This window comes from Mesoplodon mirus (genome assembly GCF_964341445.2).
Source record: "Mesoplodon mirus genome assembly, chromosome: 8".
Taxonomy (NCBI): domain Eukaryota; kingdom Metazoa; phylum Chordata; class Mammalia; order Artiodactyla; family Ziphiidae; genus Mesoplodon; species Mesoplodon mirus.
Window position 1 is genome coordinate 14,300,309 of NC_138984.1, and position 20,362 is coordinate 14,320,670.

The 20,362-nt window shown below is 42.0% G+C and overlaps 1 protein-coding gene across 1 annotated transcript; it reads left to right on the top strand.

Moving 5' to 3' along the window:
* Positions 1–2,183: 2,183 nt before the first annotated feature.
* On the top strand, positions 2,184–14,445 carry FAM124B (family with sequence similarity 124 member B; the record flags this gene model as incomplete). Its single annotated transcript, XM_082630592.1, has 2 exons — positions 2,184–2,918; positions 13,729–14,445. The coding sequence occupies 2 exons, from the start codon at positions 2,184–2,186 to the stop codon at positions 14,380–14,382; spliced, it is 1,389 nt and encodes a 462-aa protein (XP_082486718.1). The 3' UTR covers positions 14,383–14,445.
* Between the last annotated feature and the right edge of the window lie 5,917 nt (positions 14,446–20,362).

Genomic DNA, 20,362 nt, shown 5'->3' on the forward strand with positions numbered 1-20,362 from the left:
AGGAACGGAGGCCGTCACTGGAGGTGAGGTTGGGAGGTCAACGTTTCAGGTTCTTGGAGAAATAATGCAGAGGCAGTTAGTCAGAAAGGGGTGCGGTGGTGCCCCCCTGTCCCATGCCCCACTTTCTTGGCACTTAGGCAGCCATCAGATTAATGAAATCTTTTCAGTCCTCACAGAATTGACAACCTCACAAGGAAAAAGAATGTTTTCTCACTGGATGGAAGATTTACAACAACATCAAAAGGAGCAAAACCTTTTCTATATAAGGGCATAAACAGTTGCCTTCTACACAATGTTGCGAGTTAATATCTTTGTCTCGGGGGTATATTTTTTCTCCTTGAATCTTTAGAGCTATTTCCAGAATTGCAGACTGTTTTCAAAAACTGTGTCTAAAGTCTCGAATACCTGAGTCAGCTCCGTGTGTGGATGGACAGGGGAGAGGTGAGGGGAGTCATACTGGGGGATGAGAAAGTTATTGCCTTTCAAACGCCAGTGTGTAACCTAAATCAAAATTTTTAAAAAAGCTTCAGAACTATAATGCCTTAAAAAAAACCTTGAATGATGCTGGGAAAGGTGAAGCAAAATGAATTTAATTACTGAATCACTGGTGGTAATTAAAAAACAACTTATCTGTAATAAACTATATTTATAGATTTTTTCCAATGCAAAAGTATAGGACTTATGAAACGCAAATGATTAGAAGTGTAGGTTAGATTTAGAAAGGAAATCTGAATAGAAGTGATTCCCTTCCACGGATAACAATACTTGATGTTAAATTTGGTTCTTTTACCACTCAAGCAATCAATATATATAAAATATAGTTAGAGTAAACTATATTTTTCATCACAAAAGTGCCTTTTAATTTGTAAAACATCAAGTCACACCATGTTCCACTACAAGCATTAATAAATTGCTTATGTTATGAATTATGTTTAGAAACATGTGCTTGTCTACACTTTTAGAACCACAGCTATCAGAGTAGCAGACGATTTTTAAATGGATATTTAGAACACATTAGGGTGAGTGTTATGTGTAGAGCTTGGATATTCTTACTGAAGATTATTCAGTTTAAGATCCAGCAGCACACACAGTCTCTGGGAAATGTGTGTCCTCAACAAGAACCTGCTTGGGCATCCTTTCCTCATACTTAGGAAGAAACATCCGGTCTGGGACGTCTGGGTTCCAGAGAGGCACCTCCTTGGTGGTTCACAGGGAGACCACTCAGTTCCTGGGTTCAAATCTTCCCTCGGTCACTTTTTCACTGCGAGATCGTGGGCAAATTACTTAGCTTTTCTGTGCCTCAGTTTCTTCCTCAGTCATCTGGGGATAATAGTCTCTTCATAGATTTGCTGGAGGATTAAACCAGTTTATGTAAAGCTCTGGAACAGTTTATGATGGGCACGTAGTAAATCTTCAATAGACGTGAACAATGATAATTATTGACGTTGGAAAGCTCTCACTCTTTCTAAAGAATTGGCATGAATCAAGGTCTTTTGAGTACACTCAGACTTTGCAGCAGAGCAAATCATTTTCAGTGAACGGTCAAAATTATTTAGATAAAGTAACCTCTCTTCAATGCCCTGGCATCAGTTGTTCAAAAATAAAATGAAAAGACAAAGGGGAAAAATTCCTGGCGAAGAGACAAGTTTTGAGAATTGTTTTAAAGCAGTCATTGTGTTCAGGTGGCTTACTATAAACAGGGAGGGGGGGCAAGGAGGAAATCAGAGCCCATTGTGGGTCCATGAAATGGATGTCTTTTCAACTAAACAGATTGCTATCAGCCTCACAGAGCCGACTCATGTTCCTTTTTGCCTGGTCATTTCCTTTACTGAGTGTCTGTAAGAACCACCCACTCAGGCGTTTCTCAGGATTATAGGTTTTTTAGGTCAAACAGAAACCCTGGGAGCGCCCAACGCAGCCCCACACACGCGGTTACATTATGCACCGGCTGGGTGACATCGACCCTGCCACTGTGGTGTGTCCTGGAAGCTGTTGTGCCTGATTTGCAGGGATTCTCTCACAGTGTGGCCAGCGGCGACCAGCAGCACGGGGTAAGAGCTTGGCTCTGAAGTCCTGAAGGCTTCCTCTTGGGCTGAAGGCTGCACGTGGGAACCCCTCCATTCATTTCAGAAGCTGGACCGGTGGGCCCTGCTCTCCTGCATCCTTTGTCATCCTCGGGATCCATGATGGATGAGACACGGGAGCCTCTGGCCATGACTGTCCACCTCCTGGCCAACTCCGGGCACGGCTCGCTTCTGCAGCAAACCCTGGACCAGCTCCTGAACTGCATTTGCCCAGAGGTCCGTGTCTTTCTGGTGTCTGAGAGGGTCAGTCCTGTGAAATACTATGACAAATGCCACTCCAAGCGGTCCCGCTTCCCGGGGATGTCTGTTCTGCTCTTCCTGCATGAAAGCCTCGGAGAGGAGCGGCTGTTCCGCGTCCTTGACTCCCTACAGCATTGGCCGTGGCAGTGCTACCCCACCCAGAATGCGCAGGGAAGACCGTGCCCCTATATTCTTGCCAATCAGGAATTCTATAGTCTGGACAACCAGATGCCCGTCTGGGGCGTGAGGCAGGTGCACTGTGGCACCGAGATCCTGAGAGTGACGCTCTACTGCAGCTTTGATAACTACGAGGATGCCATCAGGCTCTATGAGATGATCCTGCAGAGGGAAGCCACCTTGCAGAAGAGCAGCTTCTGTTTCTTCACGCTCCACTCCACCGAGAGCTTTGCCCTGCAGCTCTCCCTGAAGCAGCTGCCCCTTGGAGTGTCGGTGGACCCCAAAGAGGCTTCAGTGTTGCAGTTCAAGGTTCAAGAGATTGGCCAGTTAGTGCCTCTTCTACCCCATCCGTGTGTCCCCATCAGCCATACCCGGTGGCAAACACAGGACTACGATGGCAACAAGATTCTACTTCAGGTATTTCTGTTTGGTCTCTATGATCTTTGGATGCACATGGAACTGTGCGATTTGACATCCAAGAGATGATTTAGTGTCATGATTCTCAACCTTGGTTGCACACCAAAATCTCTGGGGAGTTTTCAAACATTCCCATGCCATGGCTGCACCCCGGGTCAGTTCGATTAGAATCTTTGGGGGCACACTGGCTTGGGTAAATTTTTGAAAAACTCCTTGGATGACTCTAATATGTAGCTTGTAACGTGGTTGAGAGGCACTGATTTAATAAAATCCCTTCATCTGACAGATAAGGAAGTCCCGATTCTGTGAGCTGGTAACTTGCACAAGTAGTTTGCAGTAGAATCAGGCAACACCCTACGTCTCAGAGTTTCCTTTAATCATGCTCCTCAACTATACACAAATACTTTGCCTGCTCTTTGGGTCCAGAAATATCATTAGTTCTTTCCATCCGGACCTAAGGAAGCTGAAGCTGTAATTATGGTTGGGGATGTTAAGTATGCCATCCTATTGACTTAATTTTTAAGCATCTTGCATCACTGTCAAATTTTACCCCAAATAAAGTTATATAGTTAGAACCCTTCAAAATAAAATCTTAAAATTAAAGCCTTCTTCTGTAGGCATCCTATTGAAAGCAAACACAATTGTGATAGCTACCATGTGTCATTTCTTATGAAGGATTATGTGGCAGTTGAACCTTGCTGTTTAGTAGCTGTGTGATTTTTTTTTTTTTTTTTTTTTTTTTTTTCGGTATGCGGACCTCTCACTGTTGTGGGCTCTCCCGTTGTGGAGCACAGGCTCCGGACGCGCAGGCTCAGCGGCCATGGCTCACGGGCCCAGCCGCTCCGCAGCACGTGGGATCTTCCCGGACCAGGGCACGAACCTGTGTCCCCTGCATCGGCAGGCGGACTCTCAACCACTGCGCCACCAGGGAAGCCCCTAGCTGTGTGATTTTTGAGTCTTGGGTTCTTCATTAGCACAATGAGGGTAATATTAGCAACTTCCTAGAGTACAGGTTGTTATCTATGCGAAATGACCTGACATTTATAAAGTGCTTAAGATAGTGCCTGGAATGCAATTTTAGCTGTTATTGTTCATATTATGCCCTAGAGTATGTATTTCACATTGATTGTTTTATTTAGTCCTTCTTACAACATAGGAAGTTTTGCAGAAGGGAAAATTGAGGGGTAGAGGGAATAGTTACTTGCCTAAGACACAAGAGGAAGTGTTTACGTGGCTCCAAAGCCAGGCAGCTAACCACTGCAGTCCAGTGCTGTGTGCATGTGTGTGTGTGAAGTGTGTGCAGGCAGGGAGGTGTACGTGATATTCACAGCAAAATTTCTGTCCTTGAGAAATGGTCAGAAACCCTTTTAAGGCCTATTGGATAAAGTAAAAACAGGCTAGAAGATGAATTATCTTTCCTTTTGATTAATTTTGTTGTCATCAACTTTGAGTTATTAATAAAATATGAATCATATTGATAGTGTATGTAATTATCTCTAAATTATTTACCTTCTCATTCACATAAGGTGGACAGGCACTGTTTCTGTTAGCTGCCTGTTACATAACTCACTAATTTCCAAGGCATCTAAAGTTTTTCCTTCAGCCTTAGTTAATCTCCAGAATCTAAACCTCACTGTCAAGCAAAAATTTAATATGTGTGTGCAGCAGGGGGCACGTTTCTGTTTCAAAGGCTAACTGACATTTTAACTTCTGAACCACGGCTTATACAACTTAGTTCCTTTGGAAAGTTAAGTCAAATTTGGGGAGTGAAGAATAGTTTTTTGGATAAAGACGTCAATGAGTTTAGGCTTTTGCCAACAAAATGGGCAATTATCTTCTGGAAACTTCTGTTTCTGGTGTCATATAAAAGTCCCTGAAGAAAGCATATACAAAGACTTGGCTATAATACACTATAAAAGATAATACCTTGCAGCTATTTCACTCCTATAATGGGGTAAATTTTTCTGGATAGAAAACCCAGCCCAAACTTCCTTGGGGGCAGAGAGGATGTAAAGCCTTACAAAACTGGCTTTTGTAAGTAAGTAGCCTGAGTCTTGAGGCTTAGGAGCCGACTCCCAGCTCTGCCACTTCCTCAGACAGGCCCTTGTGGTCACCAGCTGGCTGCCAGCACCTCTGAGGACTATACTTTTGAGTTCCTCACCCTACAATGGTCCAACAAAACTTCTGGACTTCATGTCAAATGGACCAACTTGGATGCGATTCTCTTCTCTAAATCAATCATTGCATTCCGGGGAATGGGATTAGGTGGATTAGCTTAGTTCTGAGGCAAAGGCTCTACTACCCTGCATCCTGAGATTTTTTGTGGACTCAGACTCTCTTGGCACTCATGGAGGCGGGGCACAAGTGTCCCCAAGGAAGATCAGTGAGACGACAAATGCTGTGTGGCAAAAATGACCAATGTCCACCAGCGAAAGAAACTAATCTCTATTTAAGGGAGAGCTTTAATCACAAGTTAACTTCCCCATGTGTAACCCCTCCAGGATGGACATGTGTGTGAGGTGGGGGGGAAGGGGGGGATGCTAGACCCAATGAGGGTGATGGGAAAAGCTTCCCTGAGAGGTGATGCCTGGGCCTGGCTGAGCTGGATGGCCCAGAAGGAAGTAGCTAGATGGGGAAGGGAGGAAAGTGTTCCAAACAGAGGAGATGGCGGGTGACAATGTGTGGAATAGGATTTCCTTAGCAGGCATGTTCAGAAAAGCGCCTGTGGTTTCATGTGGCTGGAGAGAAGGGAGGGAGTTGGGGGGAGGAGGATGGACAGGTGGGCAGAGGCCACATCATCAAGCACGTGGTCAGCCACTGGAGGTAAGCACCACGAGGACAGGGACCTATTTCGGTCCACTCTATTTTTTTTTAATTTTTAAATTTTATTTTGTTTACTTTTTTATACAGTAGGTTCTTATTAGTCATCAGTTTTATACACATCAGTGTATACATGTCAATCCTAATCTCCCAATTCATCACACCCCCACCCCCACCCCCTGTGGCTTTCTCCCCTTGGTGTCCATACGTTTGTTCTCTACATCTGTGTCTCAACTTCTGCCCTGCAAACTGGTTCATCTGTACCATTTTTCTAGGTTCCACATACGTGCGTTAATATACGATATCTGTTTTCCTTTTTCTGACTTACTTCACTCTGTATGACAGTCTCTAGATCCATCCACGTCTCAACAAATGACCCCATTTCATTCCTTTTTATGGCTGAGTAATATTCCATTGTATATATGTACCACATCTTCTTTATCCATTTGTCTGTCGATGGGCATTTAGGTTGCTTCCATGACCTGGCTATTGTAAATAGTGCTGCATTGAATATTGGGGTGCATGTGTCTTTTTGAATTATGGTTTTCTCAGGGTATATGCCCAGTAGTGGGATTGCTGGATCATATGGTAATTCTATTTGTAGTTTTTTAAGGAATCTCCATATTGTTCTCCATAGTGGCTGTATCAATTTACATTCCTACCAACAGTGCAAGAGAGTTCCATTTTCTCCACACCCTCTCCAGCATTTGTTGTTTGTAGATTTTCTGATGATGCCTCACACCTGGTGTGAGGTGATACCTCACTGTAGTTTTGATTTGCATTTCTCTAATAATTAGTGATGTTGAGCAGCTTTTCATGTGCTTCTTGGCCATCTGTATGTCTTCTTTGGGGAAATGTCTATTTAGGTCTTCTGCCCATTTTTGGATTGGGGTGTTGTTTCTTTAATATTGAGCTGCATGAGCTGTTTATATATTCGGTCCACTCTTATACTCCCAGTACCTAGAACAGCATCTGGCACATGGTAGGCAAATCCATTCTTGTGTGAATGAGCAAAAGCTTTGCCAAGTAGCTTCTAACTTATTCTGACTGTAATCAGCAGTCACTGACAGAGCCACTGAATGGTACTGACATGTACAATTCACATTATGAGGATCAAAAAGGAGAGTATACATGGAGGTGCTTTGTAAAGTAGAAACTGTAGCGCAATTATTGTCTGTGTAAGAAGGCTGCTAGCTGTCTCTCCATGTCTTTTCCCACATAACCTCCTGCCAGCACACACTGTCTGATGCTTCTTAGAGCCTAGGATGTGTATTTTTGATGAGATTGATATTAGGGTACCTAGTAGATGCTCAGTGAATGAATGAATGTCTGAATACATAAGCAGGTATGTCAAATGTTTATTCATCCACCAAGTGTTTATTAAATGCATACCTTGAGCTACCCTATTCGCTACTTGGCAGTTTTCATTGTGCTGTCTCAGTCCTTAGTGGATGCATCTGTGGTTTGGTGTCTGACATAAATTTGGGGAAATTCTCAGTCATTATTGTTTCAAACATTTCTTCTATTCCATTCTCTTTCTCTTTTTCTGGTACTCCCATTATTTGTCTACCACTCCTTTTTTAGTTGTCCCATCGTTTTTAGATAGTCTGTTCTGGGGCTTTTTTTTTTTCAGGCTTTTTTTTTCTCTCTGCTTTTCTCTTTCAAGGATTCTATTGATATGTCCTCTAGCTCAGAGATTCTTTCCTCAGCTGTGTTTAGTCTGCAAATGAGCCCATCAAAGGCATTCTTTATTTCTGTTGCAGTGTTGTTGTTTTTTTTATCTTTTTGGTTCTTCTTTTAGGATTTCCATCTCTCTTCTCACATTGCCATCTGTTCTTGCATGCCGTTTACTTTATCCATTAGCGTCCTTAGCATATTAATCAGGGTTGTTTTAAATTACAGGTCTGATAATTACAACATCCCTGCCATGTCTGCTTCTGATACTTGCTCTGTCTCTTCAAATTGTGCTTTTTACCTTTTGTAATGCCTTGTAATTTTTTCTTGATAGCCAGGCATGATGTAGCAGGTATAGGAGCTGCTGCAAATAAGCCTTTATTAACGTGGTAGTAAGGAGCTGGGGGAGGGGAAGCATTCTATAATTAGGTCTCCTCCGTCTTAGTGAGTCTATGCCTTGAACTGTGAATTTCGCAAGTGTTTAATCTTTTTTTTTTCGTCCTTGCTTAGGTGGGCGAGAATGGCTAGAGTGGGCTGGAGTTGAGTACTTCCCTTCTCTCACATGGAAGGTTAGAGAAAGCTGGAGTTGGGTATTTCTCTTCACCCAGGTCAGTTAGGCTCTGATAATATGTCAGCATGTTAGGCTCTGGTTAACTAGTTTCCCCTGAGAGAAGGCCTTTTAAGAACAGAGTGCTCTGGAGTATTTAAAAATGGTCCCTTTTCACCTAGAGATTATCATACTAAGTGAAGTAAGTCAGAAAAAGACAGATATCATATGACATCACTTTATATGTGGAATCTAAAAAAAATGATACATATGAACTTACTTACAAAACAGAAACACACTCACAGACACAGAAGAATTTATGGTTACCAAAGGGGAAAAGGAGGGGAGAGGGATAAATTAGGGGTTTAGGATTAGCAGATACAAACTACTATATATAAAATAGATAAACAACAAGGACGTATTGTATAGCACAGGGAACTATATTCAACATCTTGTAATAATCTATAATGGAAAAGAATCTGAAAAAGACCTGAATCACTTTGCTGTACACCAGAAACTAACACAACATTGTAAGTCAACTATACTTCAATTAAAAAAAAAGGTTCCTTTTCTCCTTCTCTTTCCGGAAGCACAAGGGGATTTTTCTCTGATATTTATTGTGAGAGTCTAGTCACGCTCCTGGAGGTAAATCTCACAAAATTGGGGGGGCTCCCCTGGGACTGGGTCCTCTGGAGTTTTTAACTCTCAGAGTTGTCCACACTAAGCCTCCAGCTATTTGCCAATTACAGTTCAGGTTTTCCTCGCCCCGTCCTTGTTCCTGCAGTGGTTTCCACTTCTGATCCTCTTTTCCGGGAAGCCATGACTCCCCGTATTCATTCGTATGTCTCTCCAGTCTTGGGGGCTGCTGTTTGCCCTGTGTCCTCACCTCTCATACAGATGCTAGGAGAGTTGTTGCTCTCTCTAAGGCCACCAGTGCCTGAGCTCAGGGTCAGCAGTATTGGCAAATGCTGACCACCCCTTGCTTGAAAGTTTCTCCTCTGTGAGCTTCCATAACTTGGATCTTCTTATTAAAGGATTTATCCTATCTCTCTATCACTTGGATATTTTTCTCAAAGTTTCAGCTCTTTTTGCCCCTAAATCAGGTTTCTGCAACCTCGGCACTATTGACATTTTGGACTAGATAATTCTTTGCGGTGGGGGAGATGTCTTACGCATTAGAGGATATCTAGTGCATCCTCAGTGCTACCGTGAGATGCCAGCACCGACTCCGCTTCCCTGCAGTTGTGACAACAGGAAATGTCTCCAGACATTATCAAATGCCCTCTGGCGGGGGGGGTGAAATTTCCCCCAGTTGAGAACCACTGTCCTAAGTTTAAGGTTTCCCTAAGATTAAGAAATAAAGCCCATCCTGGGCATTTAGTTGTCCTCTTTGTTCAACTTACTCCTGTATTTTCATCTCCTCTATCTCTTGAGCTTTTGGCTTTTTAAACTCCCTGTAAGATCATTTAAACATAACATCTCCTCATCTCAGATTCAGTCCAAACAAAACCAAAGTAGTCCTCTGCAACCCTGCCCCCCAATTTCTCCAGCTCTGGTCACCCTCCCATTTGCACACGTTTTTCAAATAGGTCGTTTTTAAAGCCTCTCTTTTTGGAAGACCCATATTCAGACAGCACCACCCCCCCCCAAAACTGTTCAAGTTTTCCTTTGGAGCCATTTCTTTTTTTCTCTTTCCTGCCTTAAACCCACCTAACTTCAATGTGCATTGTTATTACAACATTCTAACTCTTCACTCTGGCTCCAGGCACCTGCTTTATCCTGCACAGGAGTGTTGAATACATTTTTAAATGATGGCTGGATTTATGTTCCTTGTCAGCTCAATAGCAAAATTAGCAAATAAAATTAAAACTCACTTGTCCGAATTTCAAGGCTCTTCATAATCAGGCCCCCCCGAATGCTTCCCTTGCTGCCTCCTTCTCTGGTTTTTCCAACCTTCTTTCCAGACCTCTAGGCGCACTCCCGCCCCCATGTATTTTTTTGTCATAAAATATACATAACATAAAAATGTATCACTTTAACCATTTTGAGTGTAGAATTCAGTGCCTAATGGTACTTAATAGTACATTTACACTGTACTTCATCATCACCACTATCTATTTCCAGAACATTTTCATCACCCCAAACAGAAACTCTGTACCCATTAAACAATAACTCCACAACTGCCACCCACCCCTGTCCCTGGTAACCTCTAATTTCTGTCCCTATAAATTTGCCTATTCTAGGGACCTCATATAACTGGTATCATACAATGTTTGTCCTTCCGGGTCTGACTTACTTCACTCAGCAAAATATTTTCAAGGTTCATCTATGTTGTAGCATGTGTTAGAATTTCCTTCTTTCACGGGCTGAATAATATTTCATTTTATGGATATCTGCCTTTATATATGGCCTGAGCTGTTCCTTGTCCAGAGATGTCTTTCTCTTCCTCTTCACTTGTCTATCCTTTAAGATCCTGTGCAAGCACCACCTCCTCTGTGAAATCTGCTATAAGCGCATTCTTAACTAGAACATTTTACACCGAAACTTTGTAACACACAACTGTGTATAGATTTCCTCATTCTTGTACCATATAATTTGGGACTTTATGACTCGCCATCTCTTTTCAGTATTTTATTGTAAATGTTTATGTCTGGTAGAGTACCAGACAGACAGCTGCTTCTGAACCATTTGTTGATTGATTAACTGCCTGTTGTCAGGAAATAAGTTTCTCTTCAGAAAAGTAAATATTCCAGAAGCTAGTTTGGCAGAAGCAAACATATATTTCTCTTCATTTTATCAACAGACCTTTAGCTAAGATCATCTTGATGTTCTTTATTAGCCATTTAAAATAAAAGAAGATAGTCTCTCGTGAAGTGAGTAATTCATTTGCTTCTTCTGTAGCATTTCTGGGTTCATTTCTCATTTCTGAGTCTGTCAGAGACACTCATTCAGACTCTATTCCTCCCACTTTGTTCCTCTCCTCATTTCCTCCCCATTCTTCATGCTCCACACAGACACAGACACACACACACACACATACACACTTCCAACCCTACATGCCCACTCTCACTCAATACTTTGCTTTATGCTGCCCTGAAGGAATCCTTGTAAGCATGGCTCAGAAGGTTGCTGCTGCTATAGGATGGTGGGTTAACATCATTGGTTTTGGTTAATAAATTAAAATAAGCACCTTTCAAAAGATCAGTTAATTGGGAGAGACTAGACTCAACTCTTAAGTAAGCAAGTTTGGCATTGTTTTGGGGTATCTTATTATCTATATAATTTGTTCCCATACAATCTTTTTTCTTTCAATGTAGGAGAAATCCTCTTTTGCTATCTCTTGGAATCACTTTTAGCAAAAGACAATATTATTTTCCTTTCATGATGTCAGTCTGCCCCTTAACAGCTTAATCATGTTTCAGTGATGTATATACTCTTATTTCTCAAGTTTTTAGAGCCAAATGAATGACAAATGATCTGCCTGTTCATCAAGATAATTACTAATGTTCCCTGAAACTAGAAAACACCTACCTCTCAATTTGTAACATTTTATAAATATTTCTTAGAAAGATGGGCTCTAAATGATCAGAATTACTACAAATGCATTTCAATTGCTTTTTTTCGCAAGAGGAGCTTTATTCTCTCTCAAGAGATTTATCTCAACCACTTGGCATTATGTTTCTCCTGGAAATTCTTCACTCCAACTGCACACACCTGCATTTCTACATTAATAATCTTGTGCTTTCTTCTGTCATATCGTCTAAGGACTTCTCTTAAAAAAGGAAAAGTTGATATTCTCTCTCTTAAAAAAGACTTCAGAAATGGCCATCCACAGAATGAATGTCCTTTGGCAGTTTCTTAGTAAGACTTTGTATTTACCTAATGGCTAATAATTAGGGGCCATACATTTCTCTATGCAAATAATTTATAGTTTGTTAGGCATTAAGCTTTATTTATTTATGCAACAGACATCTAGTGATTACTTACCACGTGTTAGGCATTGTGCTAGGTACTGGAGATACAATGATGAAGAAGGTGTATACAATCCCGGCACTTCCAGCTGGCAGAGTCTAGAAGAAGATATAGAGAAGTGAGCAAACAGGTGCAAACTAGTGTGGTAACTACTATGATATGGAAAGTACAGGCTGCCAGGACAGCTAGTAATAATATTTGTGATGATGATAATAGCCAACTTACTAAGTTTAGCACTACTATTTCCAGGCCCTGTTGTCATTTAATCTTCTCAACAACTCTTTGACATTGGTACTTATTATGATCTCCTTTTATAGATGAGGAAACTGAGGCACAGAAAAATTAGGTAACTTGTCTAAAGTCTCACAACTAATTAGTGGCAGAGCCAATATTTAGGGGTACCTAACTCAGACTCGGTGACATGGAGAAGGCCTCTAAGAGGAAATGATGTGTAAGCTTGGAGTTAACAACAGGTATGAAGGGTCAGAAGTGACATATCCCAGACAAAGGAAATAATATACACAAACACTGGCATTAAGAAAGAGCAAATAATGTCCAAAGAATTGAAGAAATTTCAATTTTGGCAAGTGGAAGAGGTGGCGAATTAGGCTGGAGTAAGAAGGGACATACTGTGAAGGGTGTGGGAGCCCATACTAAAGGGCTTAGGTTTTTTCTTAAGAAGAGTAGGAAGCCACTTGAAGTAGGACGGGGACAGGATCAAAACTGTTTTCAAAGCTCCTCTGGTAGTGGAGTGGAGAATGGATTAGAGGGAGGCAAGGGCATCCATGGGGTGTCCCTTCAGATGGCTGTTGCAGTAATTCAGACTAGAGATGATGACCTGCCTAGGGTTAATGGCAGTGGATATGGAGAGACAGGAAGATCTGAGAGATCTTTGGGAGAAAGAGTCCATGGGAATGTGTTACAGGAGGGATAGAGAACGGAAAATGATGCTCTCGCTTGGTGAATGTGGGGCAAACGATGCCAGGTTCTAAGACAGGGAAAAGAGTAAGCAGAACAGATTTAGGGTGAGGAGGGGGATGAGTTCAATTTGGGATGTATTGACTTTTAGGACCTTGTGCCTGGAAAACAGTTGGATAGGTAGTTATGAAGCTTAAGAGACAGATCTGAACTATAATTAGACTTTCAGAAGCCTTCCTCATTTAGATAATAATTGAAGGCAGGGGATTCAACGAGGTTGGCTGGGAGAGTGTAAAGTGAAAAAAGAAGATGGCCCGCTTAGCACTGAAGAACTACCTCCTGTCACAAATTAACAGGGGAGGAGGCTCCTTCAGTGGACCCTGAGAAAGGGTGGATGGAAAAGAAGGAGAAAATCCAGAAGAACGTGTTGACATAGAAGGTTAAGGGGAAGAAGTCTTCATATGTAAAGGAGAAAGGTCAGTCTTGTAAAATTCTACCAGAGCTCAAGTAAAAGTTAATGACAAGGAGGCTCCTCTAGATTGGATAGTCTAATATCAACCCTGAACGATTTCTCAATATGGAACTAGCCATGCCAGTTTCCATTTCCAGAAGAAAAAGCCTTCATTGGATCAAAACAAACAAACAAACAAACAAACAAAAAAAGTAGAATATAATGTCAAATGACCTTCCAGGAGGCAAAGGTGGCAGCTCATCCCTTTGAAGGATTGTACTTGTCACTTTTATTCAATTCAACCGACTTTATTGAAAGTCTGCTATGGGCACAGCATGGCAGAAGGCTGAATAGGACGTAGTCTGTTCTTGACACTTAGTTAATGGAAAACATCTGTTACACCTGTTCCTCTTGTCCTTGTCCCATAGGTCCAGTTGAATCCAGGACTTGGTGTTAGGAATGGTGAGCTTGCCTTTCTGAATGACACCTCGGGAGCTGACACGCTCCCCCAGGGCTCCAGGCTGACCCCTGTCTCTGCGATTAGGACCCTAGAGCCGAGAAGCCGAAGGAGCCGGGGCAGGAGGTTCAAGGTGGGGTCCGTGGAGCGGCCTGAGCCTGGTGGGCGGACAGTGTCAGACAGCGCTAGTGGCACTTCATGGAAAAGCCCTGGCCGCTCAGCCCAGCCCAGCAACCCAGCTACGGACTCCCAGCTGCCTCTGCCTTCTCTCCACCTCGAACCCGGGGCCAGAATAAAGGTCCTCAGACGGGAAAACAGCTTTGAGAAGCAAGAGGCAGAGACGAATGTTGACACAGGATTCACCGTGGTCAGCTCTGGACCCAGGCAATCTTTTCTGAGCAGATTTCCAAGGGATCTTTGGCCCCACCAGCCACCATCCTGCTTGTTAACCTCTTCCTTAGGGGCAGCTGCTTCCAAAAACAACGGAACCTTTAAGGAAAGCGTTCATCCTCTGTCACTTGCTGGCCAAAGGGACCTTTGTTCCAGGACGATAATCTCAAAATGTCCCCTTCCTCTGCCAGTCCAGGGTGAAGAAAAAGAAGCAGAAGAAGAATTCTTTATATAGCATAAAACAACTGTGGTTTTCTAAAACACCAAATCAAATAGAATGTTCTAGAAATGGAGCACTGACCCAGAATCAGCCTGTTTCTTGTTCATCTGAGGGGCTCTAAATGCTAGCCATGCACAGATCTGTATCACTTTTATTTCAAATGTTCAAAGTCTAGCAGTGCTGGTGAGTGGTTTGCTGTCATGGTCATAAGGGAACACAGCCAACGCACAGGGAAAATGCCCAATGCCTCACGTCCTTGGAGACACACTAACACAGCTGGGTGTGTTGAGTTCAGTACCTATCAGGATAATTGCATTATATGCAAATAAGTCAGATGTGTTATGCAATGCTGATTAGAGTCTGTAATTTGGTTTTAATTTTTACTTGCATTGCATTGCTCATCCCGCTGGGCAGCATGGGCTATTTATTCTTTAGTGTTTTTTAATTTTTATGTGACCTCATTTGGTAACTAGACCCTGTTCACCACTCACCTCTAGTGACTTTTGCCTTTAAAGTTGTTTGCATCTGGAATGAATTAACATGCAAAGTGTTTTGAACATTACAAACATTTCTCTTTTTCTCCTGCTTAATGAGCAGCAACCCTGGAAACCAAAAAAATCTAGTTAAAAATGAAAGCTAGGCTCTAGGGTTTTCCAGCTCCTCCATTTCTTTTTTGTTTCCGCACTACCCCAGTGGGGCCCGTGGTTCATATAATTAAGCAGAGAGGAGTGGAATGTGATTGGATGATTCGAGATCTCCACTGAGTGTGGCAGGAAGATTGCATTGGTTGGGTCACTGGAGCCGGACTTGGGTTTTTTTGGCCATGTTCAAATTCCTGAATTCCTTTGCAGTACTCATTCATTTATTCATTCATTTATACATCCATTCGTGCAACACAGTGTACAAATACCTACCTTTGAATAAGACATTGGTATATGGTACACATACATTCTGTGGCCATCAAACCCAAAACTTATTTATGGTTTCACTGTATCACAAATCCATTCTATCATTTCTTAAGAACAGGTAGAAGTTCAAACTTATTTCTCTGGGAAACTTTTCCACAGCTGATTACCATACTTGCTGCACAGGCTGTGGTAAGAATTCACAACCTGTGGATGGAGATTGGGCATATTATGAATTGCAATTATAATCATAATGGACAAATTCTTGGTTGCTCATATGATGTATTATTTGGTTGGGTCTATACACACATTTTTTAAAAATCTGAGGTCTGTGTGTTTCAGTTAATTTATAAGGTTATTTGACTCCAAGAACTCCATTTTCCAGAACAGATGTTATGTGACTATAAGTGCTGAATTAGCTGGATCTTTTGGAGACCCCTCTACTGAGTATACCTAATTGGAGAGAAGGATGAGTTCAGGCTTAAGCATGAATCTCATGGCAGCGAGACTGGACTGAGTTTGTGTGCTCTGTCCCCCTAAAAGAATAGAAATGGAAGACAGCTGCAAATGGACAAAGACAAGACTTCTAAATGGATTTTTGTCCTTATACCATCAGTGTATTCTTATCCCCATTTTCTTTCTTTCCCTCAGTTTAAAGTTAGATCTTAGAATATGGAATGAAGAACTTACTTTTGGTATGCTTGTCTATAATAAGAGTTTTAAAAAAATGAAAGTCTTATTTAAGTTGAACTATTGAGCTGCTTTGAAAAGCACAGCAGGCAGTTTTGAAGTTTCTTTCCAACTTTTTTGAGGTTATCTAATTCCTTTAACATAATACATAGGTAAGAATATAAGTACATGGAAAGCATAAAGAATATTGAGGAATTTCAATGAGTAACTTACAAAATTGACTTGTAAAATAAGACTCTACTCTTAAAATGTACTCTATTGTATCCTCCTACTCACTGTAGGAATCCAATTTACAGCATGATGGGATGGAAATGCCAGTGGGCTATGTGAGAGCGGCCCAGATTTTGGTCTCAGTTTAAAATTTACTATTTATATGTGACCTTAAACTCTTTGATCTTCTGTACCAAGGTTGTTAGGAAAATCAAGATTATGCATATGAAAGCATTTGGATACTGTTAAACACTGTAAATATGTAAGATATTATAATCACAAATGGTCCTTCAGACCCACATTTTTAAAATGTCTTAACAACAAAGGATTTTTTTTGGAACAACTTTTAGTGAAAGGAACGCTACAATTAAAAAAAAGGAATCCAACTCTCTAAGATTTTTACTATGTGTGTCATTTATGTTTACACATCTAGGAGGAAAATTACGGATAGAAAGGATCAAATATATCCTAAAGTTCAAAAGAGATTTTATATATAACAGGGACAAACTTATGAACTAGTTTAATCCAAATTATCAAATTATCCAGACTCTTTACTTATACTGTATTTTAAAAAATTTATTTATTCTATTATTCTATTTTATTTATTTATTGTTTCTGGCTGCGTTGGGTCTTCATTACTGTGTGTGGGCATTTCTCTGGTTGCAGTGAGCGGGGGATACTCTTTGTTGTGGTTCATGGGCTTCTCATTGTGGTGGCTTCTCTTGTTGTGAAGCACGGGTTCTAGGCATGTGGGCTTCAGTAGTTGTGGCACGTGGCCTCAATAGTTGTGGCTCATGGGCTCTAGAGCACAGGCTCAGTAGTTGTGGTGCTTGGGCTTAGCCGCTCTGTGGCATGCGGGATCTTCCCAGACCAGGGATTGAACCCGTGTCCCCTGCACTGACAGGCGGATTCTCAACCACTCTACCACCAGGGAAGCCCTATACTGTATTTTTTGAAATGTAAAATGTATCACAAGTGACTCCTGATGATCAGATAATTTAATATTTTTATAGGTATATTAAAACTAAGTTGCATTATGGTTGTTTGGCTATTTTTAACCTTAATAGTAGTTCACACTTTTTGCAAGCATTATTTGGATATTGCTAAGCATTAATAGAAATGGTAACATTTAGAAACTTGCAAATGTGTTTGTCTCTTAGCGGAAGTAGAGCAGGGGATTTGCAGGCTGAGAGGGAAGGAGAGGGACACACCTTGATTTACAAAGGGAAGTGGCACGGGTGCCTCAGCTATACCCCATCTTCCCTCAGCTCTGATGGTGTTACCAAGTCCAAGCTTGCACTGCTCACTTCATGAAAGGCCAAGAAATTGAGAGACGAGTTGTTGGGGCAAAGAATAGTGACTTTATTCAGAAAGCCAGCAGACTGAGATGATGGTGGACAGGTGTCCCAAAGAACCATCTTGCTGGGGTTTTGGATGCTAGTTTCTTTTATAGAACAAAGCAGGGTGGGGTGAGAAGGTAAAGTAAAAAAGGTGATAAGTTGTTGCAAATATTTCCTGGCTCCGGTCAGACTTGGGAGGGGAGGTGTTAATTTCTTCCTTCCTGCAGCCATTCATAGGTGAGCCTGGTCAGGATGTTTCCTGTGAACTGAACAGAGCTATTTTAGTTTAATATTCAGGCATGAGAGACAGGGTTCCCAGAGATGGGCCATTATGTATACTTAAGCTATAGGTAATATCCCTTTATAGTGATTAAGTTGTAGCAAAAGCAATAGAATACAAAGGTTAAGGTAAAAGAAACAGATCTAACATGGAGTGAGATTTGTTCTTCCCTATTACAGTGGGATTTTGTGGTGCTGACGCTGGTCTTTCCACCGCTCTACCAACAATGCAGTTATGCATGGGAGGTGCTGATAGCACAGAGAAGGATGGAGGCAAGAGTGGGAGGAGGTGAGAACCCCTTCCTTCTCTCCCAGAGAAAGATGGAGAAAGGGGTAGATGAGAGGAGAGAGAAGAATGGGGCCATGAGCACACACCCATTTTCTGTTGATTGGAAACTCCTAAGTTTCATCTCCTTGCTATAAAACTTAGAAATTCCTGGGATAACAACCCTGGCTGCCTTTCTTGAGTCTTCTCCAAGCCAGAGTGTGTGGGCTTTTCCTCCCTTTTTTCTCTTCCTTTTTTCCCCCATTCCCTTCCATTTTCATTCCTTTTTCTTTTCTTTCCTTCTTTTCTCTTCCTTCTCTCTCTTCCTCTGTGTGTGTGTGTGTGAATTTGATACTCTCTTCATTCTTCACTTTGTTTAAAATACTTTGTCTTTGCAGCATCTCCCTAGATTCCTCAAGGGGTTGACCTGTAGCTGCAACTTCTGACAGGCCCCCTTGGCTAAGCTCTGAGAGGATCAGAAAGAAGATTTTCTCCTTCTCTGAGGAAATTCTTGCTACATTCCAATTCATTGTTGGGGTTCTGCTCTGGGACAGCTCAACCCACATTGCTTAGAAATGAGCTGGTCTCTCTTCCCCACAGCTCTCTCCTTCCTTTCACACCTGTCCAACCTTTCTCTGAGGTTTGAGATGTTTCCTGAGCATTTCTTACAATTAGCCATTTAAAATATTGTCTGTAATTTGTGATAGGAAGACAAAAGGAGCTTATGGCCCCAGAGAGCACATAATTAGGATTTATGTTATTAAGAACTCAAGCCTGCGAAACTTCATTTCACCACATAATTGAAAAAGTCTAGTTATTCCAGAGAATCCATCTGAGCTACTGAAGACATAACTAGGTCTCTGCTTATCATGAGCAATGTATTCTATTTGTAGATTCCATTTTTGCCAGAGATGATTCTGAGGTGTTTCTTTTAAGAACAGTAATTGTAAAGAAGGACAATAATACTAAATCTGAGTTGATGATGGCTGACCTGAGAACCCCCTTCCTAGGTGGGCATTTCTTACTTAAGTATTTCCATCTTTACACCAATCCTGTGAGGCTGGTGCTACAATGACCCCCATTTTACAGATGAGAAAACTGAGGCACAGAGAGGTCGAGAGCCTAATCAGGAATGGTGCAATAACTAAGTGGCTCAGTTAGGATTAGAATCTGGGCTGTCAGGTTGGCATCTATACCCTTAACCATGCTACTGTCCCCCTCCCTGAAGGGGGTGCAAGAAGGGAGACCTACACTTCCACACGGTGCCACCATGCCTCCACACCTTGTGCCCCAACAACTGGCATGCCACCCAGGTTTCCTTGTTGCTCCTCCAGCATGCCCCAGACCTGCCCTGGTGGGCCCCTTTTTGTCCTTTAGGTCTTAAACTAAGTCCACTGTCAGGAGGGACTTGACTAGATGGCATCCTGTTAAAGCAACCCAGGCACCACTCCCTGTTGCAGTCCTAGGACCAGAGTAGGTGCTTTTACACATATACTGTTCAGTGAATGCACAGCAAGGGTTGGGGACACCTATGAGGCTTCCATTCTCTAGAAGCCAGAGACAAGAGATTGTCGTAGTCTTCTGGGGCTGCCATAGACTGTGTGGCTTAAACAACAGACATTTACTTCTCACAGCTCTGGAGGCTGGGAAGCCCAAGATCAAGGTGCCAACATGGCCCATTTCTGGTGAGAGCTCTCTTCCCGTCTTGCACCAGCCAGCTTTTCTCTGTGTCCTCCTGTGGTGCCCAGAGAGAAAGGGAGAGAACTCTCTCATGTCTCTGATTTTTTTTAAATTGAGGTATAATTGACATATAACACTATATTAGTTTCAGGTATACAACATAATGTTTCCATATTTGTACGTATTGCAGAATGATCACCACAATAAGTCTAGTTAAATTCTGTCACCACACAGTTTTTTTCTTGTGATGAGGACTTTTAAGATTCACTCTCAGCACCTTTCATATATGCAATATAGTATCATTAACTATAGACACCCTGCTGTACGAAACATCGCCTAGACTTATTTCTCATGTCTCGTATAAGGGCACTAATCCCACTCATGAGGCCTTCACCCTCATGACCTAATTACCTGTCAAAGTCCCCACCTCCACAGTGGGGATTAGGGCTTCTGCATTCGAATTTGGGAGGATACATCCATTCCATAATAGAGATAAACCATTTCCTTCCTGCCTAGGTCCTAGGGCCATGTTGACTCTGGGCAGCCCCTCTTCACCAGCATTTCCTCCATTTATCGGGTGTGTACCTTTCCTCCTTTATCTGTTGACTGCAGACCTATGACAGTTG